This window comes from Uranotaenia lowii, chromosome 2 (assembly GCF_029784155.1).
Source record: "Uranotaenia lowii strain MFRU-FL chromosome 2, ASM2978415v1, whole genome shotgun sequence".
NCBI classification, from domain to species: domain Eukaryota; kingdom Metazoa; phylum Arthropoda; class Insecta; order Diptera; family Culicidae; genus Uranotaenia; species Uranotaenia lowii.
The window spans coordinates 122,640,655-122,662,769 of record NC_073692.1 but is presented as its reverse complement, the minus strand read 5'-3'; the positions used below and the strand labels follow the sequence as shown (position 1 = coordinate 122,662,769).

Here is a 22,115-nt window from a genome sequence, read left to right as displayed (position 1 = left end):
TGTGGGTATTCTGCCCCAATTTTGATATGATTGATTTTTGATAAAATTTGTAGGAAGTTAATAAAATACAACAAAATATTCATAGTCTTCCGAAAGTGCACATGAGTGGATGAACGATAAGCTGTAGTTTTATCAGATTGCGCAGGCTGTTTTACCATAAAACCTTATATGTTACTTCTTAAAAATAACAAGTTTCACGCTGATTTCATTAATTCTTCTGTTTCTATGAACTAAAGTAGTTTTTGTGAAATTTTCATCTATTGAATGATGAAAAAGCTTGTTTGCTACAATATAAATTAAGAAAAACATCATTCGAAGCCTTGGTTAGTGTGTATTTGAGAAATAATGGCATGGGCAATCTTACCCCGCTGGTGCGTCTTGTACAGTTTTCCCTTATCGAGATCGATCAAACAACTTAAATTTAAAGCTGACTAGAACGAACACCTTGATTAAGCTGTGTTTGACCTGTTGGTTGGGATGACTTATAATTGCTTGGGATATCATTAACCACATCAAGATATTTCAAGGGACAATTCACCAAATTCAAAAATTCAAACAAAGGTAATATGTTCTGAAAAAAATCAATATCATTGACCTCAATTCATAAGAAAAGGAAAAAAAATTACAAAACAGATTATTTTTTCTGACCGGGAAATGCCACTTCTAGATACTAAACGCAATGAGGTAAATATTACTGGTAAAAATTGGTTTTGTCATCTTGCAATAAATTCAAAATTATTTTGGAACGTGCTTATATATTTGAGAAACAATTGACATTAGCAGGAATCAAGCAACTGTTGTTGCTGAATAAGTGCACTCAATAATCCTTGGTTCAGTGTATAAAATACGTCCTTGCATAATTCGTTAAGGTTGAACAAATCAGTAATACTTGCTCCAATAGACTTATGACATAACATTACATGGTCAGGGTAAAACAATTCGAAATAGGATTTAATTTCATTACTTGAGTATAAAGGATTCTTGCAGTAGCTCAAGAAGGATAAAACATTCGCTTTCAAAAGTTTGATGACTTCAGTATAGTAGTGATAGTAATAAATATCCCCAGCCACCACAAACACTGCAAAAAAGTTTGTAATGAAAGCAAAATATCCTAACTCTGTGACTTGATAATTGTTAACCAAGTTAGCAGCACAGGCTTTTTTTGCTTCAGGTCCTGTGCTAACAAAGCTAACTGCTTGCTTCATGAAACCGGACTTCGCCGTGATATACGGTTCAAAAACAATTTTTACAAACGCTTTAGCATCCTTTATAATATAAGAAAGGGCTTCTGAATAATCAGCTTTCATTGCGTCAGTTAGCTGTCTGAGCATTACGCTAATATCTTGCAGCACCGCTTGATAGGTGGGATCAGCGTTCGCATCTTTGAGCTTCCTTATTTCATTGTCAAAGTTGTTTTGTATTCCATAAATCTTGGCCTCAATCTTCAACAGTGGGTCCAGACGCTTCTGCCAGCTGTCAGCAAAGTCATCGAGGATGGCATAGGGATCGGACGGATCTGGTGGAGGACCTTGGGCACTCGAGCCGCATATCTGTAAAGAAACAAAAAATTTAAACTAGCTGACCCGGTAGACTTCGTTTTGCCTTTAAATTTATAAAAAGTCAAAAAAAAATACTTCAAAAGTTGCGGGGTGGTGAGACATCATATTGAGTCAGAAAAATAATGGTTTTCATCAGTTATATTTAATTTTTCTAACAAAAGAATCCTACTCGAATAAAGGGTAACTTGCAACCAATTAGGTTTTAAGGAAGTTTTCTCTATCAAAAATTAGAGAAATTTGCAGTTTTTTTCATCTTTTACATTGAGCTGTTCTCGTTAGGGGTAAAGTCCACTTTAAAATATTCTACTAGCAGAAATCTTGAATGTAAATGTTTGGATGGATGAAATTATAATGTAAACTAACGCGTAATGCAAAACAATCATATTCCAGCATGGGCTTGAGATATAGCTCATTCGGCAAGTCAGTTGCTTCCAGAGCAGATGTCCGTGAGTTCGAGCCCAAAAGCTAACATCGAACACAGTCGTACCGGATAAGTTTTTGAATGACTGTCCGCCAACTGCATCGTTGAAATAAGTCGTGAATGCCACAAATATGGTAAAATGACTTTAAAGGGTGATGCGGTCAAAATTTGGTCAAATAAAAAATCAAATTAAATTTCTTTTCCATGTTTAATTAGTATAAAATTCAGGAAAAATATTCAGTTAGGCTTTCGCTTTTCCAAATCCGAATTGCCGGGCCTTACGCTTAATCCCTGCCATCAGATTTTGTACAGCCACCTTGTCCACCTTTTTCGCCGCAGAAAGCCAGTTTGCCTTGAACTGCTGCTCGTCCTTAGCAGTTTTTTGGTCTTCTAAAGAGTTCCGCTTGAAAATAGCCCAGTATTTCTCAATTGGGCGAAGCTATGGCGCGTTGGGAGGGTTCTTGTCCTTGGGAACCACCTGCACTTTTTTGGCGGCGTACCACTCCATGGTCTTTTTACTGTAATGGCAAGATGCCAAATCTGGCCAAAATAGTACGGAACAACCGTGTTTCTTCAGGAAAAGCAGCAGACGTTTATTCAAACATTCTTTCACGTAAATTTCTTGGTTGACAGTCCCGGAAGCTATGAAACTGCTGCTTTTCAAGCCACAGGTACAGATGGCTTTCCAAACCAGATATTTCTTCGCGAACTTTGACAGTTTCATGGGCTTGAAAATATCTGCTACATTTCCCCTTCCTTTTGCCGTATAAAACTCCTGTCCCGGAAGCTGCTTGTAGTCGGCTTTGACGTAGGTTTCGTCGTCCATTACCACGCAGTCAAACTTCGTCATCATCGTCGTGTACAGCCTCCGGGATAGCGCTTTGGCCGTCGTATTTGTGAGTAACGGACAATTTAAAGTGTATGAATTGACACTGACGTTTACATTCAATCGCCCCTCGTCATGTTCCCCGCCTCTATATGTACTAGCTCTCGCACTTTCACATCATTCAACTCAGGCGGGAGCGCCAGCTTTAACTCAGGCGGGAGCGCCAGCTTTTACTCAGGCGGGAGTGCCAGCTTCAACTCAGGCAGAAACGCCAGCTTGAACTCAGGCGGAAACGCCAGCTTGAGCTCAGGCGGAAACGCCAGCTTGAACTCAGGCGGGAGCGCCAGCTTTAACTCAGGCGGGAGCGCCAACTTTTACTCAGGCGGGAGCGCCAGCTTTTACTCAGGCGAGAGCGCCAGCTTCAACTCAGGCAGAAACGCCAGCTAGAACTCAGGCGGAAACGCCAGCTTGAATTCAGGCGGAAACGCCAGCTTTAACTCAGGCGGGAGCGTCAGCTTTTACTCAGGCGGGAGCGCCAGCTTCAACTCAGGCGGAAACGCCAGCTTGAACACAGGCGGAAACGCCAGCTTTGAATCAGGCGGAAATGCCTTTTGTGTCTAATGCGGAAACGCCAGCTTGAACGCAGGCGGGAGCGCCAGCTATAACTCAGGCGGAAACGCCAGCTTCAAGTCAGGCGAAAGCGCCAGCTTCGAATCAGGCGGGAACGCCAGCTCGAATCAGACGGAATCACCAGCTCTGTCTAAGAAGGAAACGCCAGCTTGAACTCAGGCGGAAGCGCCAGCTTAAACTCAGGCGGAAACGCCAGCTGTGTCTGAAGCAGACACACCAGCTTTAACGAGAACACCAATTTAAACCAGTCGCAAACAACAGCTCTGTCAAGGCGAAAATCAGGCGGGAACACCAGATTTAACACAGGCAGGAACGCCAGCTTAAACCAAGCAGAAAGACAGCCCTAACTAAGGTGGAGGCGCAGCTTGAATCGGTGGAAGTGCCAGCTTTTGAACAAACAAAATCGCCAGCTTTGGCTTGGGCGGAAACGCTAGGCTTAAGTAAAGCAAAGGCGTCAGCATTGAAACGAACAGTACAGCAGCTGTGATCTAGGCAGAGACACTATAAATTGCCTTCGGAATGAAATGGGAGAGAACGCTAGAGTAGTTTAAGGCGGATATACCAGATCTAAACAAGCAAAAAACGTCAAATTTAACTCCAGTGGATACTCCAGCTAGAAAGAAGAAGCGCCTGGTGAAGGCGTCGGCAAGGAGGATTCAGACAAAATCCGACAGCATGAGGGATGCTCGTGAGTCTATTTTTTAAAGTTGCCAGCGGGGTGAATCGATATTAAAAAAGTTTCGCTGGACTAGCTAGATTTGGTTTCTAGAGAAATGCCAGTTAGGAATGAGCAACCTTCAAAAGCGATGGACGTCAGTGCTCACAACGAAGAAGAAATGAAATAAATATGTAATTGATTCAGGAAAATACGAATATGTTCTAATGATCCTGTAGACGCAAGGAAATTGTTATGTAAAGCAGTAGTTAACTCAGTTATAGTTGCGCCACAAATATATCATTGCACAAATGGTAGGTTGTTGGCCTCGAGCAGATTGTCACGAAGACCAGGCACGAATGCACCGAGATATCGAGTTCACGATGCTTATTGAATGTAGTATGATGCTGAGTGTACCACTTTCAAGAGAATAAATCAATGATGGGCTTGCGGTTTCAGTTAGATGACTAAGGATGCTGATTCGTATGCCAGAACCAGAGAATTGTCATATTTCTTGTCGAATTCTATTGGCTGGTCCAGAACTGTTCATACCAATACAAAGTTCTATCGAAGCAATGTTCATGGAGAGATTCCTGAAATCACCATCGAAAAGCTGAAAGGAACTTGGTACGTTTCAACCACCAGATATAACACCTGAATTGCTGTCAGGATTTTAGTTGAACATTTAACAAACGGCTTTCAAAGTGTTTTCCAGGCCTGTTGGGCTTTTAGCAGGCATTCCATTGGATATGTCTTTGCAGAGGATTGTGAGTAGCAAACGCGAGCGTGCAAGGGGGGTTGTTCAAGATGTGTGAAAATTTAAACGTTCAGCGTTCAGGAGAACGAGTTCACTCGAACTAAAGCGGAACTCTCCTAGAAAACGATAATCGCTCATATGAACGCAAAATCCGTTAAGATAGTTACATATCTATGTTTCTGCTGTTCGTTGCTTACGAGCAGCATTTCCGGCTTCGATACTACCGATCAATTCGGTGGCAAGCTGAGAGTTCGCGTCGATATGATAATGCCACTGATATTCGAAACATGATTGAGGTCCTCCTGATTCAAACGAATCCAGTGAGTATGGGCTGAAACACTGAGCATACGGCAATCCTGCTGAAACATCAAACTGCGGAGGCGAGTTGTGCAGTGTGAAGCCACTAAAACTAAGACTCTTGTTCGACTTGACTTTAAAAAAAACAGCGACGTTTTGGACATGTTTTGAAAGGGTTTCTTTACTGACCCGGAGCTGAAGAAAAGAACCCTTCCAGGAGCAAAACCCTTTTTGGTAGGAACGGAGGCTTCGATGAAATGGACCATCATCATCATGGAGTTGCTGGCGGCTACGTGAAATAGTGTTGGCGATTGCTCCGCTTTCGGAAACGAGGTATAAGGCTTTGTCGTAAAAAGTTCACCAGTAGCGGCCCTGCAGGAAGGGCGTTTAAGCCGGAACACCAGCCTGGTATATATTCTCAACGGGATACTAACGATACTAACTGATCTGCGTGTACGTTTTTCGAGAAAGTTTAGCTGATGCATTGATGATTAAAGATTATTTTGTTTACATTCTCTCACGCAAAACAAATTAACTTCAAATTTTTGTTTTGGATTATCCATATAAACACGGTGATAAGTTTTTACTCAGGTTTGTCAACAAAATAAAAAATCTTGCAATACGAAATCAAAGTTGTGTTTCGTTACAAGAATTGAAAACCCGAAGCCAAAAAAAAAACGGCTAACTTAGGTTTGGCAAGGAATAAAAAAAAGCTATCAATATGATTGCTAAATTGTGTTGCCTTACCAGAAGCAAAAATGAAGTCTGGAAAAATTACTTTTTAATGTAAATGATACATAATATAAATGATTGTAATAATTTGCAACTTCAAAAAAACTGGTTGTGATCAAACCGAGATCTTGAATCTGACTTTCTCGTTCTTATACACACTTAATCTTTTCTCCTGTGGTCGGGACGATTTTGTCCTGTATTTTCAACAGCTGAAATTACAGGACAACTTCGGAACAGAAAAACAGCTCAGGAAAACAACTGTCAAGTGCACCTGTAAGTTCGAATCATTTTTCTCCTGTAATTTGCTGGGAGCTCCGTAGTATTCCTGTGGGTGCAAAATGGCTTCCTACGATATTAACATGGAATTCAGATATTTTAACATCAAGACTAACAATCTTTTTTAATTGTTATTAAAATTTATTCATCATTCATTCACAATTCTAAATATTCCTATCTCATATATAATATAACATAAAACTCCTCTGCTGCGTTTCCTGGTGCTAGGTTAATTTTTGTTGAGTTCGCCTGAAAATAAAGAACAGTCAAATCTTAGTTTTCAGTAAATTTATTTGAAATACTAACCTGTCCAGCACCATAACTCGCTGCTGATTCCAGGGGATTTCATTTTTAATCAGTTCCTCAAATGGCCTTATTTTATGGATTAGATCTCCAGCAGTCAGCCGCGGCTTCATCGCTATCATCGGCAATCAACAGCCCCAGCAGCCAGCGGGGCTTTATAGATATCTGCAAAAAAAAGGCTGCGACGGCTAATTCTTTGACCTGTGTTGATTCCTACCGCCAGCAACTCCCGCTAACGACTGTTAATTTACTTTAAAAGGGAAATTCTCCGGAACATAACGCGTATGATAAAAAAGGATGAACTATTTAAAAACGAGACAGAAAACTTTTGACAGCTGTATAGATTTCCAGTGATATAGGACAATTGTTAGAGTGCCTGTGCATTCGTGAAAATTATGTCTCGCGTTTCAGGAGAAATTAAGCGTCCCGAGATTCGGGAGGGTTCCCATACGAAATTCGAATAAATTTAGCTATTTCCCTATGATTCGGAGAGTCATTATCCCGAAGAGAAAATTTGCAATCTTAGTGTGTACGCAATAACACAATTGCGTGGTAAAAATTGAATATCATATGACTCGGTTTTTAGTCTGGGTGGTGATTGGCTTTGTCTGGGCAAAAATCAAAAAATGAACAAACATTTAGGACCTAGCAGTTTTATTCAATATAAGTTGACGAAATTTAGCAAAAAGCAGTTCAATTTGAACATTAGAATAAAAGATAGGCTATCATGTGAAACATTTGCAGAAGAAAATGTATTTAAAGGCCGTAATGGATGAAACAGTTGCAAAAATCACGTTAACTAGTTTTTTTTTTGTTTTTTTTTATGGAGAAGAAGGGGAATGTGAGTAACGGACAATTTAAAGTGTATGAATTGACACTGACGTTTACATTCAATCGCCCCTCGTCATGTTCCCCGCCTCTATATGTACTAGCTCTCGCGCTTTCACATCTTGCCCGCTCGTCAGTTCGAGGAAGGACGCGATTTCGAGAGGTTGCGTTCACGACCAGCAGCTAGCAGTTCAAGTCGGTTCCGGTCGAGGACAACTCGGCAACCGGAGATTTCCTGCATACGGCAGAGGACGGATTTTATAGTATTTTGTTTATCATCGCGATTTGGAGTCACTACCTTCTTGTAAGTCGATAGTCCGGCTCGTTTTTTGGCTTGATACACGGTTGTAGACGATACACCCAGCTTATTTGCGGCATCTCGGAGAGAGAGATTAGGGTTTCGCTGGAAACTACCGGCAACTATCTGTGTCCTTTGCAGCCTTGCCAGATCTACGGATTTCTCCGTAGTTCTACGGATTTTCAGCATTTCTACGGAGCTACGGATCGATGCTCGAAATCTACGGATTTTTAGCATTTCTTACGGATTTTCTACGGATTATCGAGAAAATTCAAGGGATTCTGCGGATAACTGAAAATTCTACCTGACGACCAAAAAAAAAAAAAAGGTCATCAAGCTTTATTTTGCCGAAATCAGTACATTTTTCGATTTTCATAAAATCTACGGACTTGAGCGGTTTTCAATCTGGCAACGCTGGTCCTTTGTCGTCTCAGTGGCTTCCGGTTTTACATTTTCCCCGATCCAGACTTCTTGGCTGTCGACAAACATTCCCCAAACACTTTAATAACATTCGTAACGGTTGATTTGGCAACTTTTAGCGATTTTGTCAGTTTTGCGTGCGAGTAGCTCGGATTTTTGCGATGCGCGAGCAAAATTTTGAAACGCTGCTCTTCTTCCTTGGACGGCATTTTGACAACTGAAGAGTGAATTCCAAAATCAAATAGGAGCAACATTCAACACACACACACCTTCAAAATGAGGGGTGTTCAGGTTTTTTAAAATGCAAAATTGAAAGAAATACGTCAAGTTGATATTGACCAAATTTTGAACGTATCACACTTGAATCGAAACAAATTTAATATATTCCAGCATATGGAGTTTTATTAGACTAATGAGGTCTCATTTTGTTTTGCATTTGGTGGATTTAACCCATACAGGAAACTGAATTATAAAAATGTTTATTTAAATTTTTTTTTAACTAAAAACATGGTTCACAACATTAGTGTTGGTATGAGATAATAAAACCAAAATCTAATATATAAAGATGAGTTGGACTATATATGTTTGTTTGTTTGTATGCACCTTATACAAATCCACACCGCTGAACCGATCAGCCTGAAATTTGGTACAGAGATGTAGTTGAACCAGGGTAAGGTTTTAGTAATAGTTATGAGCCCCTCCCACCTAAGAAAAGGGACCCTCCCAAACAACTTTCGGTTTTATTCACACAAACCAAAAGTCATGGCACACATTTTGCTAACAGATTTTCGTTTCCTTTGGCGGAGTTTTTTTTCACCATCTCCATGGGCCAGGCATTAGAAACGACCATTCAGAGTTCAAGTGTACTGGACAGCAAATCAAAGCTTGCTGAGCATTAAGGATTTGAAAGGGGAAACTTTGGCGGTTTTTTTTTGTCCTTCTACTGTTCAAAGCACGTGGATATATTTGGATGAAATAATGAGTCTACATTTTGCATTGAAAAATACAACAAGCCTGTTAGAAATATATTAACTTGAATTGTAATTGTTTTTAAAGTGCTCTCTACCGCCACCAAGGGGATTTAAGAGACTACAAGAATGTACAGTGAACTGATCAGTGAACAGTGAATTGTCTTCAGCTAAATAACTTATAGGAATTAATGCTGAAAAACCGAATGAACATTTTTTAATAAATTCTAGCATCTAAGAATCAACATATTTTTGGAAACCCTCACAAAAAAAAGAAAAAAATAATAAGATTCTGATCTATAAGTTGAATGCTTCAATTTCAACGCGTTGATAGCCGTCGGGGAATTTAAACGGGGAATTAGAAAATAGATGACATATAAAAATATCTTGATGAAAATAGATAAGATAATAAATATATCAAATCTGAAATTTTTAGAATTATACAATTCAATTAAATTGGTCACTTTTGAACCATTTTTGGTCATCTATGTGTTCAATTCTATCATCCAATTTTGAGAAAACTTATGGTAGAACCGTTTAGTACTGCGAATTCAAACACATGATATCTAAGAATTTTAAAAGTGATCACCCTTCACCCAAATTAATGGGTTGTTTGTGCCCAAGAATAGAAACATTGATATTTAATTAAAAGAAAACCTTTCTCTTAACAATATAATGGTAACTTCGGTTTAGAGATGATTTGTTTTTGATTACTTCAAAAAACTGTTTGTGCAACTTTCAGCATTTAAGGAAAAGTACTCATAAACTCAGATTTGAAAGTCTATTTAGAAATTTCTAAGCACAGAAACTTGAGTATACCATTGTACAGGGAGATCGTCCATTTTGAAAAGGGGGATGAACTCCAAAAGATATTTTATTAGATGAGGGAAAGGAAAGATATAAAAAAAAAGCATTTGAAGATAAAAAAATAAGGCCAAATCCATTCAAGCTTCCTTGAAAATGGTGGGTGAAAAAAATGTTTTTCGTGATAGGATGAATTAGCATTCAGGGGTAATTATTTTGAATGTCTTTAAATTAAAACCTCACACCTATAAGTTTTTCTTTAATATGAAAACAGTGAATAATCTCAATAAAAGTTTAAGAGGTTGTATATTAGACACAACCACAAGGTTGACGTAGAATTACGGCTTTTTTTTTAACATTTCTCAAAAATTTAATAAACTTTCTACGAACTTTATTACGAATTTGTTGAATTTGAATAAATTTGACTTTTAAATTTTTCTTGTTATTGCTAGTGCAGTCATCCCAAACCCCTTAACACTGCAGCTCTAGCGCCGGCTCCCTAAGCACTATCGCAAAGGCGATATAGCGAAGCCCTTGTTGAACTTGCAAGTGTTTAGTTCAAAAGTTGCTAAGCAACTAATCGAATTCGCTAAAATTTTTATTTTATATGCCAAAAATATCTTAGCGCACGCAAAATGAAGGTTAAGTTTAAAGAATAATAACGAAAATGGGTAGAGCGAGTATGGACGAACAAAAGCTTGCTTTGATCCATTGGTTTTTCTTCTGGATCAATTGAAAGTACACTGCTGGCCAAAAGTTTGGGATCACCCCCTCTAAAACGAGAAAACATACTAATCAAAACATATTTGTTAAGTTTTCTTCAAATTATCAAAACAGCTGCTGAAGGACATAAATATTCGACACTTTTAGTGTCATGTTGAAATTTTCGTTGTTTAAACATAAAATGAAAGCCCTTAGATAGAGAACATTTCCCGGAATCTATCTATCTGTATATAAAAAATATGCAAATATCACAAATTTTTCAGAGTCTCTATGTAATGTGTAATATGTAACTTTATTTCATATTTATCCCTGATATCAAACAACATATCGCTAATCTGTTAAACCTATATTGATTCAGTTAAATTCTTTCTGCTTCATGAAAACTTCAAGTGAAGATTGATTATTTCCCAATCATTCTTACCAAGACTTAAAAATTGCCTGGAATTTTTTTTCGCCTAAAGCTCTGTCAACTTACAAGTTCTTGCAAATCTGTTGGGCTTAATATATGATTTTAGCTAAATACACACGAAGAAACGATATGCCAAGTGTCATAAATTTGCTGAGATAGCCAGCAAAATTTGTTTCCAAACTTTCGGTCGGCAGTGTAGGTACACCAACTATTCTAGAGAAGAATAACTATCATGTGGTTAGTTTTGGGAACAAATACCAGCTTTAATAGGCGACGGAAGCGCTGACGAATTTGGGTGATGGATTTGCATTAGTGCAAGTGGGATGCAGCTATAATTTCACCCAACTTTTGACAGTTCTAAAGGCGTTTTTCTTAAGGAGAGAAAGAATAACTTTTCGCTTCCATCGCCCATTGGAACAAAGTTGTCATGAAATTATTTGAAAACAAAACTGTAGCTGGTGTCGCCATTTACCGTGGTAAAAATGTACTAAAGAAAATGATACTTGTAGCTTTTTGTATTTGTTTTTCGTCTTGTCCTGAGAAGAATTGGTTTTAATTTTTGTGGCCTTTTGCCTAGAAATTTGTGTGGTGGCCTTTTGCCGTACCACACCCCTAGGTTTCTTTGCCCAGAGTAGATCGGCTGGCTTCAAAGCTTTCTAAATGAAAGAAATGGCCCCGTCAAAACTTGAATCGGGGGACGAGTAAAAATTCTGGAAATAACGTCATACATCAACATGACTCGTTGGGCTCCTTCAGCATATTTTTTTTGACCACCAGCACCAGGTTCCCTATCTCCGTGAGAGCCTTTTGATTCTTGTTCTCGACTGTGTGAGAAGCACCTTAAGTCGCGCCCATGGGTAGCAATCGGCAAGATTGGTCGCACATACTTAGCATCAACATAGAAAACAGCAGCGCTCACGACAGTTTGGTCGCTCTAGCCGACCACACGGGAGAATGCCCAAAAACCAAATGAAACCGGGACGGCGCAATGCTTGCCCTTTTATAACTTTATATCTAGTGCAGTTTGGGTCGACGGTCGGGGTTTTTTGCTCGGGTGTTTTGCGCTCCGATTTTTATTTGCGCTTTATTAGTATTAGTGTACCAACACACAATCGATCCGAATTATTATCCGGAAAAGATGTCCTTGAGTTGGAAAGTTTTCGTGACGCGAGATCCGTTCGAGAATTTCAATTTGTACCCCTATTGTGTTCCCGTAAGACGTAATTCTACGTCAAAAACTTTAAAAAGACAAAAAACTTTACATGGCTAAACATGCGCCAAATTTTTTAATTATGATGAATATAAAGCATCCAAAATTTTGAAAAGTCAAACGCCTCATTTTGATTTATATTTTATGCGAACCCGAGCAAGGCCGGGTAAAATCAGCTAGTGGAATATAAAGATGACTAGCTGACCCGCTGTGCTTTGCTACACCTTGCAAAAATAAATAAAATTTCTTTAAATTATTTTTTTAAGTTTTATATCCTTATAGATGAAACGCCTTCAAGTGGGCAACAAAATTCATTTTTTATTGATATCGCGGCCAACATGGCGGCCGATAATTTTTTCGAGTCGAATGTTGGTGCACCTTTTTAACTTAAATAAGGACGAAATTTGTTATAATTATGCATTCTAATCGTAATTTGGGAGTCAGCTAATAAAAAGAATGGCGTTTTGTTTTAATATTCGGGTTTTCTCAAAGTTAATAGCGTTCAATATTTTAGCGTAAAACACGTGGTTTTGTGGGCATTTTGCCCCAATTTTCATATGATCGATTTTTATTTAAAATTGTATGAAATTAATAAAATACAACAATATATTTATAGACTACGGAAAGTGCACAAGAGTGAGACAACGATAAGCTGTAGATTCATCAGATTGTGCAGGCTGGTTCACCATGAAACCTTATATATTACTTATGAAAAATAACGCTGCTGTTTCTAAGAATTAAAGTAGTTTTGGAAAACTTTTCATCTATTGAATGATGAAAAAGCTTATTTGCTACAATAAAAATGAAGAAAAACATCATTCGAAGCCGTAGATCAGTGTATTTTTGAAAAATAATGGCATGGGCCACCTTACCCCGCTGGTGCGTCTTGTACACTTTTCCCTTATATAAGTATTGATGCTAATTTTGAATAAACACTCTTTTAAGTTGTTGTATTACGCCCCTTTTCCATATGTTTTCCGAAATTTTAGAATTTTGTTCTTTTTTTTAATTTTTTTTGTTTCGATTATAGTCGTTTTACCATCTTCATAGCATTCGCGACTTTATCAACGTTGCAGTTGGAGAATCGTTATTGAAAAACTATCCGGTACAACTGTGTTCGATGTTTACTCTTGGGCTCGAAGTCGTGGACATCGGCTCAGGAGACAACAGACTTGCCAACTGAGCTATATAACAAGCCCAGAATTTTGTTCTGAACGTAGAAGTATGTAAACAAAATTCTGAATATAATGATTCCTTACGATTTTTCAGGTCTTGTTTCCATTCACTCCAGTTTTCCGATGAAGTTATCAAATTCCAACTCTTTCCAGGTATTTCCGGTTCGCTAGCCAATCTAGAGATAGGATTTTTGATATCAATCATCACCTCAAAAGGTGATTTTGTAAATTTAAAATTGACGTAAAATTCAAAATAATAACACTTTTACTCAAAAATCCTGAACTATATTTGTTGGATCATAAAATTTGCCTTATCTATATGATAAAATATTATTTATACATTTTCAACACATATTTCAAAATTCTCTCACATGAATGATTTCACTAAACTTACATGAAAGAAATAACACAAAAGCAGCGGCGTCGGGGCAGAAGGAATGGGATTGGCTGGTGGCGATTCCATCCTAACTTTTGGCAAGTTCGATACGTTTTGCTCGTGAAACCACGAATGCCGAAATCAAACTGATGCACTTTTCGTTGCAGCATTGCAGCAGCGGTCCTTAGCGAAGGAACAAACAAACCGGTTGGTGTTTTTGGCATTGAAAGTGCATCCAGAGGTTCCCTAACGGTATTTTATTTTGGTTTAATTTGCATTCTTATCTTTGAGTTTATCGTTCTTACCTTTCTCATGTTGCTCCTTAACAAATGCTGGCATGAAAATTCTCACCACCAAACAGAGTATAAGATACCACAACTTTGAAGGGAGAACTTCAGACTAAACCGAACATGATAATTGTTGAATTCTGACTTTGAGAATAGTTGCTTGTTCAAACAAAATTTTTAAGATACTGGCACTCTTCCAAATTTAACGGAAACTCAACAAACTGAAAATCTACACCGCCTACAGTCACCAATAATTACTAGGGTGGCCTTTTTTCAAATTTTTTCAAAACCTACAATCAGCAAAAAGCTCTATTTGCAAAATTTTAGCTAATCTAAATAACTGTAAGATAGCTTTCAAAGACTTCATTTTTTTTTATTTTCAAAAAAAATTATTTAATAATACTGTAGAACCAAACAAACCTTGGTACAGATAAGGTTTTAGGTGGACTAACACCTTTGTTGGAAATTTCATAGCGTGTAAGGTAAATTTTACAGAATTTCATATTCCGAAATACGAGTTCCGCAGTGCTTCCAAATAATGAATGTTATGTTACTGTACCCTCAGATAAAATAAAATTACTCAAATTAAAAAAAAAATTTCCATTCTCACACTGTTGATCATAATTTGTTGTCCGAAACGAACCAATAGAGGAGATCTAGGGCACTTTCTCCTTGGGTTAACTATTTTTATGGGGACGATTTTCGATCACCGCTAATTGTTATTATCGATTTTGGTTGATATTTTTATGCTTTTGGATTTCAATATGGCTTAAGATTGTGCACTACCAAGCATCCTAGATCCAAATTTGAGGCAGCTTGAGCTTAATTTTCGAAAATTACGCTTTTTAAGATACATTTTTTTATAGAGGATGATAGGATTTATTAGGATTGATAAGATTATCTACGCGGTTTTTTTAGCGGTTTTCGGGAAATAACACGGTTTTTTCACGCGGATTTACGATTTTTTTTTACGCGGATTACTTTACTTGTAATCCTTCAAGTAGGCAGCAAACTTCTATTTCTTGTTTAAAATCGTGGCAAATATGGCCATATATGATTTTATCGAATAGATTTTTGGTCCATTATACAAACTTGAACAAGGACGATTTTTTCATCGTTATGCATTCATCGTTATTATGAGGGTATGAGTGTGAGGGTTGTATTAGAGTTGTCCAATCAAAGGGAAAAATTACATAAAATTTTTTATAAGGTTAGTAGATCAAAAAGGCTTTGGAAATTCAGAAATCTTCTAACAGCTAAGGCACCCTAATGTACACACATAGCAAATTCTAACTAATCTTAATATTTTTTTAAATAGTGTTGTTTATGTCTTAACATCATTTACTTGGGTATCATGATTGCCAGTCTAATGGAACTTTTTTATGCATTGCAAAAAGATTTTTTTTGGAGAAATGAAAGCAATACCAATTACCAGAAGATTTACCGCAAGGTAGAATCAGTGAATGTAGGGGAAAACTGTACAAGACGCACCAGCGGGGTGAAATGGCCCATGTCATTCTTTCTCAAATATACATAAACCTACGGCTTCGAATGATGTTTTTCTTCATTATTATTGTAGCAAACAAGCTTTTTCATCATTCAATAGATACAAAATTCACAAAATCTACTTTAGTTCGTAGAAACAGAGGAATTAATGGAATCAGCGTGAAACTTGTAATTTTTCATAAGTTACATATAAGGTTTTATGGTAAAACAGCCTGCGCAATCTGATGAAACTACAGCTTATCGTTTTACCACTCATGTGCACTTTCGGAAGACTATAAATATTTTGTTGTATTTTATTAACTCCTACAATTTTTTTCCCAAAATCAAACATATGAAAATTGGGGCAGAATGCCCACAAGACCACGTGTTTTACGCTCAAATTTTGAATGCTGTTAACTTTTGAGAAAACCCGAATATCAAAACAAAATGCCTTTCTTTTTATTTGCTGATTCCCAAATGACGATAACATTGCATAATTATATCAAATTTCGTCCTTGTTCGATTTAAAACGGTGCACCAATATTCGATTCGAAAAAATTATCGGCCGCCATGTTTGCCGCGATATCACTATATCAGTCGAAAAAATTGAATTTCGTTGCCTACTTGAAGGCGTTTTATATATTAGGATATTAAAAAGTGTATTTTAAAAAGCGAAATTTTCGATGAGTTTAGCAATACTAAATGATTTTTAGCCAAAGAATGGTAGTTTACAAAACTACGATGAACATGTAATTAAACATTTGGTGTTTCAATAATTACATTCCGTATAATCGATGTTCTTTTTCTTACCACCCTTCCTGTTTGGTGCGTTCTGTCCACTAGTTTTGGCGTTCTACCCCGCGGTTTGTTTTCTGGCTGTTTTAGTTTTTTTACAAAAATATAGCCAAAATCGGGTTTTTATCATATTTTTTCTTTTCGATAATACGTAGATTTCATCCTTGAATCGTCGTCAACTTTCAATATAGTTCTTAAATGATTGGTATAGCTATAAATAGCAATTATGCTTAGCTGGTGCGTTTTGTACAGTTTTACCCTACTTCCAAAGCCGAAAAACCGGTTGATAACTCTGGGCTGAAAGTAGAAAGAATTTTGATGTTTTTCGGCAGCCCCGCACGATCAGAACGGATCGAACTTCCGAAAAGTAAAGATGGAAACACCAAATTTACCGGAGCCCGCTATACCGTCTGCGCCTACACCGTTGATTCTGTGCTATTTTTTTCATGTGAGTATTATTTTCCATTGGTAGCCGTCACATTTTAAATGTGAAATAAATCCATTTGAAATTCAGAGTTAAAAATTGCCAATTTTGGATGAAAGTTTTTGGAACAAGTGATGAATTTCAAGGATCTCCCAGTTCGTTAATAAGTTCATCACTGATCGTTGCAATTCAATAAAGACAGGAAATAACAAAGGGTAAAACTAGGGGGCAGTATTTTTGGTGCCTATGTTTTAAAAAAATATTTTGAAAAATTTTAGCGTCATTAATTCGAATCATTTGTTAAATCATCTCTATGGCGTTTACACACGGCGTTATGGCGTTTTCAAATTGGTTGACTGTCGTTCAAAGTAAGATTGTCCCATGTGGAAAAACGTGCAAACGAGAAAAACGCGATTGAAATATCAGCTATATTTCCAATTTTTCTCTTAAACTAAAAATTCACCGACAGTTTTTTCGTAGTGAACAGTTCAAGTTAATCATTTTACAATGTTTTCTGCCGAAAAAAATTTCATTTCCTACAAAAAAAAACAGGAAATTAGAGCCAAAAATGCCCCGTGTGACACTTTTGCGTAGAATCAAAACGCATGCCGGTGCTAGTTCTACGAAAAACTGTCAAACGGCTGCAATTTTTCTATCACTTTAAAAGCTTGCGAAGTTTATAAGTTTCCCAAAAACTCATGCTGAACCGTAATTTGAGAAAAACGTTCCTGTTTGTTTATAAAAATGTATAGTTGAGTATGGATCCCGTAAGTAGTGCCTACCGAAAAGTGTTAAGTGAAAATTTCTCTGAATAAAACACTCAAGGCTTCTCGCTCCTCTTCTGCCCTCTTTTTTAGTGTTATTTTCAGTGAATAATATTAAATTTAACAGTTTGAACTAATCTTAAGCCAATTTTTTGATAAAATTTGCATTTTTCATAGAATTTTCTCTAGTGTGACATTCTTGCGTAGAACTATCAACATAGAGACAACCACCTTGATGAAAATTTCGTATAAGTTCAGAACAAAGTATACTTGTTTGTGTTTTTATTCGAAGGTTAACACTAAAAGAGACCGTTTCCAGCAAAAAAGTGAAAATGACCCAAAAGTCACATGGGCAGTTGATTTTGAGAAAATAGATAATTTATAAGTGACGGACCAAAAAACCTTCATAGAAAACAGAAATTGATTTTGATTCTTTTTGTGTTACACTCCATTCCATAAATAATCCAGATTTTTCCTACATTCTAGTTTCAGTGATTCAATGGTTTAAAAAAAATAAAATCTACATTTTTTAAAAAGAAATTTGAATAGATTTTTATTCAATTCATGATTTTGTTGAAGGTTGCAAACAACTTGACGTATGCTTCAAGAAAAACCTAAAAATCAATGTGGTTTAAAACTTTAAACTAATTTCGTCAAAAATATGTATTTTGCAGAATTGGGAACAATAAACGATAAGAAAACTTCGATTTCGTTTTTCTCAAAATTCAAAATTACTCGCGGTCTTCGGTAAAATTTAATGTTGGATTTCATGCTTTAAATTTAAATCTGTATAATGATCTACAGTTTTCCCAAAAAGAGCAAAACTTTATTTTACATTGCTATCTCAAAAACAAGTCAGTATTTGGAACCAGCGCCCTTGAATTAGTACAAAATAGCTTTTTTGTACCTTGGACAATTGTAAATTTTGTTGCCTTCCAATCCAAAATAGCAGAGAATGACACAGGCGAATAATCATCGCTGCTAATAAAATAAAATAAAATAAAATGGAAAGCTAAAAAAATCAAGTTTAAAACTGAGGCACAAAAAATAAGAAACAGTAAAAATTAAGGCACAAACAATTTTTAATAAGTTCAAGTTTTTATCCAAAGAGTGTGAACAAAAAATGTTTGGGAAAAGCAAACAGTTTGTGTTCCCGAAATTGGTAACAATACGGTACGAACGAATTCCGTGAATTTAAACAGATTTTATTGATCAGTTAAATTTCTCCTGTAACCGATACAAAATAGAAGAAAACCGCGTGAATACTCATTATTCGTGTATATCTAATTCTATTGCATGTTTAATTACTAAGGACTTACGTTTAGTGTTTTTATGGTATCTCGTTTGCTATCCGGAATGCGATGAAATACGGTTACGGTAAATCGTATTCAGTAATACGCTTGTAGTATGTACCGATGTTTGCTTTCTGTCCGAAATTCGATCCAGTACGGTAATACGTAATCGTGCTGCGTGAGACCTATATATGATCAACGTTTCTTTATGTTGCAGTGCACAGTCTTAAATTCATGTTCATTACCTGTGGTACTAGTCAGTCCGTCTGTTTTGTACGTATGCCGAAGTCGCTAGTCTTATGAGTATCGCGTGAACTACTATAAACAACGGATTACGGTTAAGAACAAGCTCAGATTCCGAAACCTCGTATTATTTACCTTTTGTTGATAACAACTAGCAATGTCATCCATGCAAAGAGCCTATCAACTATCGCGTAAACTAAATTTAGCAAATTAAGCAACCGGAGAAATAACTTTGCCTTCGACGATTACATGCAGTTTTTGGCTGTGACATTAGACTGGCCCAAATTTGTATGGGATGATTTTTACAACATTGTTTTCAACACGGCACCCCCTAGATTGGTGCCTTTAGGTGAAAAAATGACTTACTGAAAGTTTAAGGTCATTTGGCAGAAGCACGAGCTGGCGCAAAGAACTTGAAATTTGTATGGAGATTTTCAGCAAAATGTATGGAAAATCGACATACCTTCACTCTTTGTATTCTTAAATATGTTTACAATATGCTAGAAAGCTCAGAATTTCAGGAATTGTAGTTCAAATAATGACAAACAAGTTTGTAGAAGATTGTGGCGCAATACAAGTTGACTGGGATGAGTTATTTGCAAATGAATGTGTGATTTTTTCGCATTTCATCGATATATCGTGAACAGTATTATTAGTACTAACTTGATCGCATTGTCACACAATGAGATAACAGATAGAAAATTTGTGTCTTCGGCATAGTTGCAACTATTTGTTATAAAATAAGCTACAACTTTGCCGGGACACAAATTTTGTATATTTTATTCTCATTGTGTGACGATGCGATCAAATAAGTGCGATTATTAGCCCCTACACTGTTCACTTTATATCACAGAAATGCGACAATCACACATTCAATTGCAAATAACTCATCACAATCAACTCGTATCGCATCACAATCTTCTACAAACTTGTTTGTCATTATTTGAACTACAATTCCTGAAATTCTGAGCTTTCTAACATACTGGGAACATATTTTAGAACACATAGAGTGAAGGTATGGCAATTTTTCATACATTTTTCCGAAAATCTTCATACAAATTTCAAGTCCTTTGCGCCAGCTCGTGCTTTTTCCAAATGACCTGAAACTTTCAGAGAGTAATTTTTTCACCTAAAGGCACCAACCTAGGGGGTGCCGTGTGGAATATAAGGATTTTTTTTGTTATGGGCCAGTCTACTGTGACATGCATCTGCTTATTATTCTTATCATCTACTTTCTATTTATCAGTACTTATCGTGAGCCATGGAAGGCGAGTTTTGGTAGGGGCTTGTTGGTAGCGGCGGCGCGTTTGTGTATGACGTAACAGTTTGCAAATAACTACCTACCGAAAATCGTCGATTTCGATTTTTTTTTAATTAAGACCGACAAGTTCTGGGTAAATGAAGATTTCAGTAATTTGCCAACTTAGCATGTTTTCGATTGGGATTTATTTAAGTGAATTATTAACCGATTTTCGGTGCAGTAGCTGAAAGAAAATTACCAACCAAAAAGAAAATTACCGAACTTTTGTGAGTTGTTTGGTGAACTAAATTGTCACCCTGACATCTGTGAAAACTTCACTTCGTTAAAAAAAAAAGGAAAAAACAGCCGATTTCGATAAATTTTGTTAACTAAGTACCAGTTAACGATTAAGGTGTGAACTTGAAAACCCATGAAATGATTTTTTAATCTAAGTAAATATGTCCCATTGTTAAATTGATATGAATTTATTGCTATTCCAGATATGTGCCTCAGATAATCAGGGTCCTCAGCCGTCAATTGATGGTTCTTCATCGGTTTTCGATGGGCTCGCCCTAGGCAGCTCTTTGCAAGAGTATTTGGACGCGTTTGCCACTTTTCCCAACAGGATCGATGCAGTGCAAAGAGACTTCGACAGTTATCTAGCCAAACTCAAAGCCAGCAACCCGAATGACCAGATTTTCCAAGACTCGCTGCTAGAAATTGGTGTCAAACTTCGAGAGCTGACGGACGCAATTAAAGCCGATTATCAATATGGTTTAATCCATTTAATGCAGAATCCTATGCCATATTTGATCGAGCATTTTACCCCGTGGGCAGAAGATAGAGCCACCTTCGTGGGGCAAACAAATGCTTTGATTAGCAGTGGAACTCCTGAACAAAAATCATGTGCCAAGAGTTTAGTAATTAATTTCATGTCGGCTGAGTTCAATTTGCTAGGAGAAGAGACACAAAACTTCGCTAGCGTATTGGCGGTCTATGAATTTTATTATGTTATGATATCTAAATTTTTTTATATTGTGGTAACTATCTTAAAGGTTACGCTTAACTTCTTTTCAAACCCTGGATTCTCTGGAACAGACATGATTCAATATTTCAATCCGGTTTACGAAACGTGTTTAAACGGTGCAGTACCATTTTTCTCTAATATTGTAGATATAATATATTACTTGACGGAAGGAGTTGCAAACGGTTTCTTTACAAGCGTACTAGAACGTTTAGAAGGAGTTCTTGCGAGTGCGAAAAGTTCTCTTCTCCTATGCTGATGTTCATAACTTAATAAAGATATTTGACGTAATAATTGTTGTTTACTAATGTTGCCTAAAGATGACAATCCACTCTCTATTCTGATAAATTGAACCATTGAATTTGGATTGTTTAATATATTTCTAGTGATAAATTTGTAAATATCGACGAAAAACAGCCTTTTTAATTGTTGGAATGGAAATGTGCTTCATTGGATCCATCAAAACATTGAAATCTTTTTAATAATCCCGCATCTGGTTTCTAAAGTCTGTCACATACAATCTGGTCGGATAAAATAGATCATTTCTCCGCAAAGAAATAACGTACAACAAAAGTAAAAATCATTCGTCAGCTTTTCGGATGAATTTTCCAACTTTTTTTGTGATAGCACCTATCATTTTCTGCACAGTACTGCTGGTAACCTCATTCGCCATCTTGTTCCACCACTTTTCCATTTCAGCGGGTTTTTTCATGGTTCTGCCACATTTCGTCAGTTTACCCTTAACTATTGCCCAATATTTCTCGATGGGACGAAAGTCCGGACAGTTTGGTGTATTGATACTTTTTTTTAACAAAATCGATCTTGTTCTCCTTATACCACTTAACGACATCCCGGCTGTAGTGACAGACAGAACTTCACCGGACCTTCGTGGGA

At 36.9% G+C, this 22,115-nt stretch overlaps 2 protein-coding genes across 2 annotated transcripts; one reads left to right on the top strand and one right to left on the bottom strand.

Annotated features, from left to right (window-relative positions):
- Positions 1–735: 735 nt before the first annotated feature.
- On the bottom strand, positions 736–13,797 carry LOC129740966 (uncharacterized). The gene is made up of 2 exons (XM_055732632.1): positions 13,686–13,797; positions 736–1,550 (listed from the first exon to the last, which is right to left on the bottom strand). The coding sequence occupies exons 1-2, from the start codon at positions 13,752–13,754 to the stop codon at positions 777–779; spliced, it is 843 nt and encodes a 280-aa protein (XP_055588607.1). The 5' UTR covers positions 13,755–13,797; the 3' UTR covers positions 736–776.
- Positions 13,798–16,591: 2,794 nt separating this feature from the next.
- LOC129741819 (uncharacterized) lies at positions 16,592–21,480 on the top strand. The gene is made up of 2 exons (XM_055733610.1): positions 16,592–16,682; positions 20,698–21,480. The coding sequence occupies exons 1-2, from the start codon at positions 16,608–16,610 to the stop codon at positions 21,478–21,480; spliced, it is 858 nt and encodes a 285-aa protein (XP_055589585.1). The 5' UTR covers positions 16,592–16,607.
- Positions 21,481–22,115: the final 635 nt, after the last annotated feature.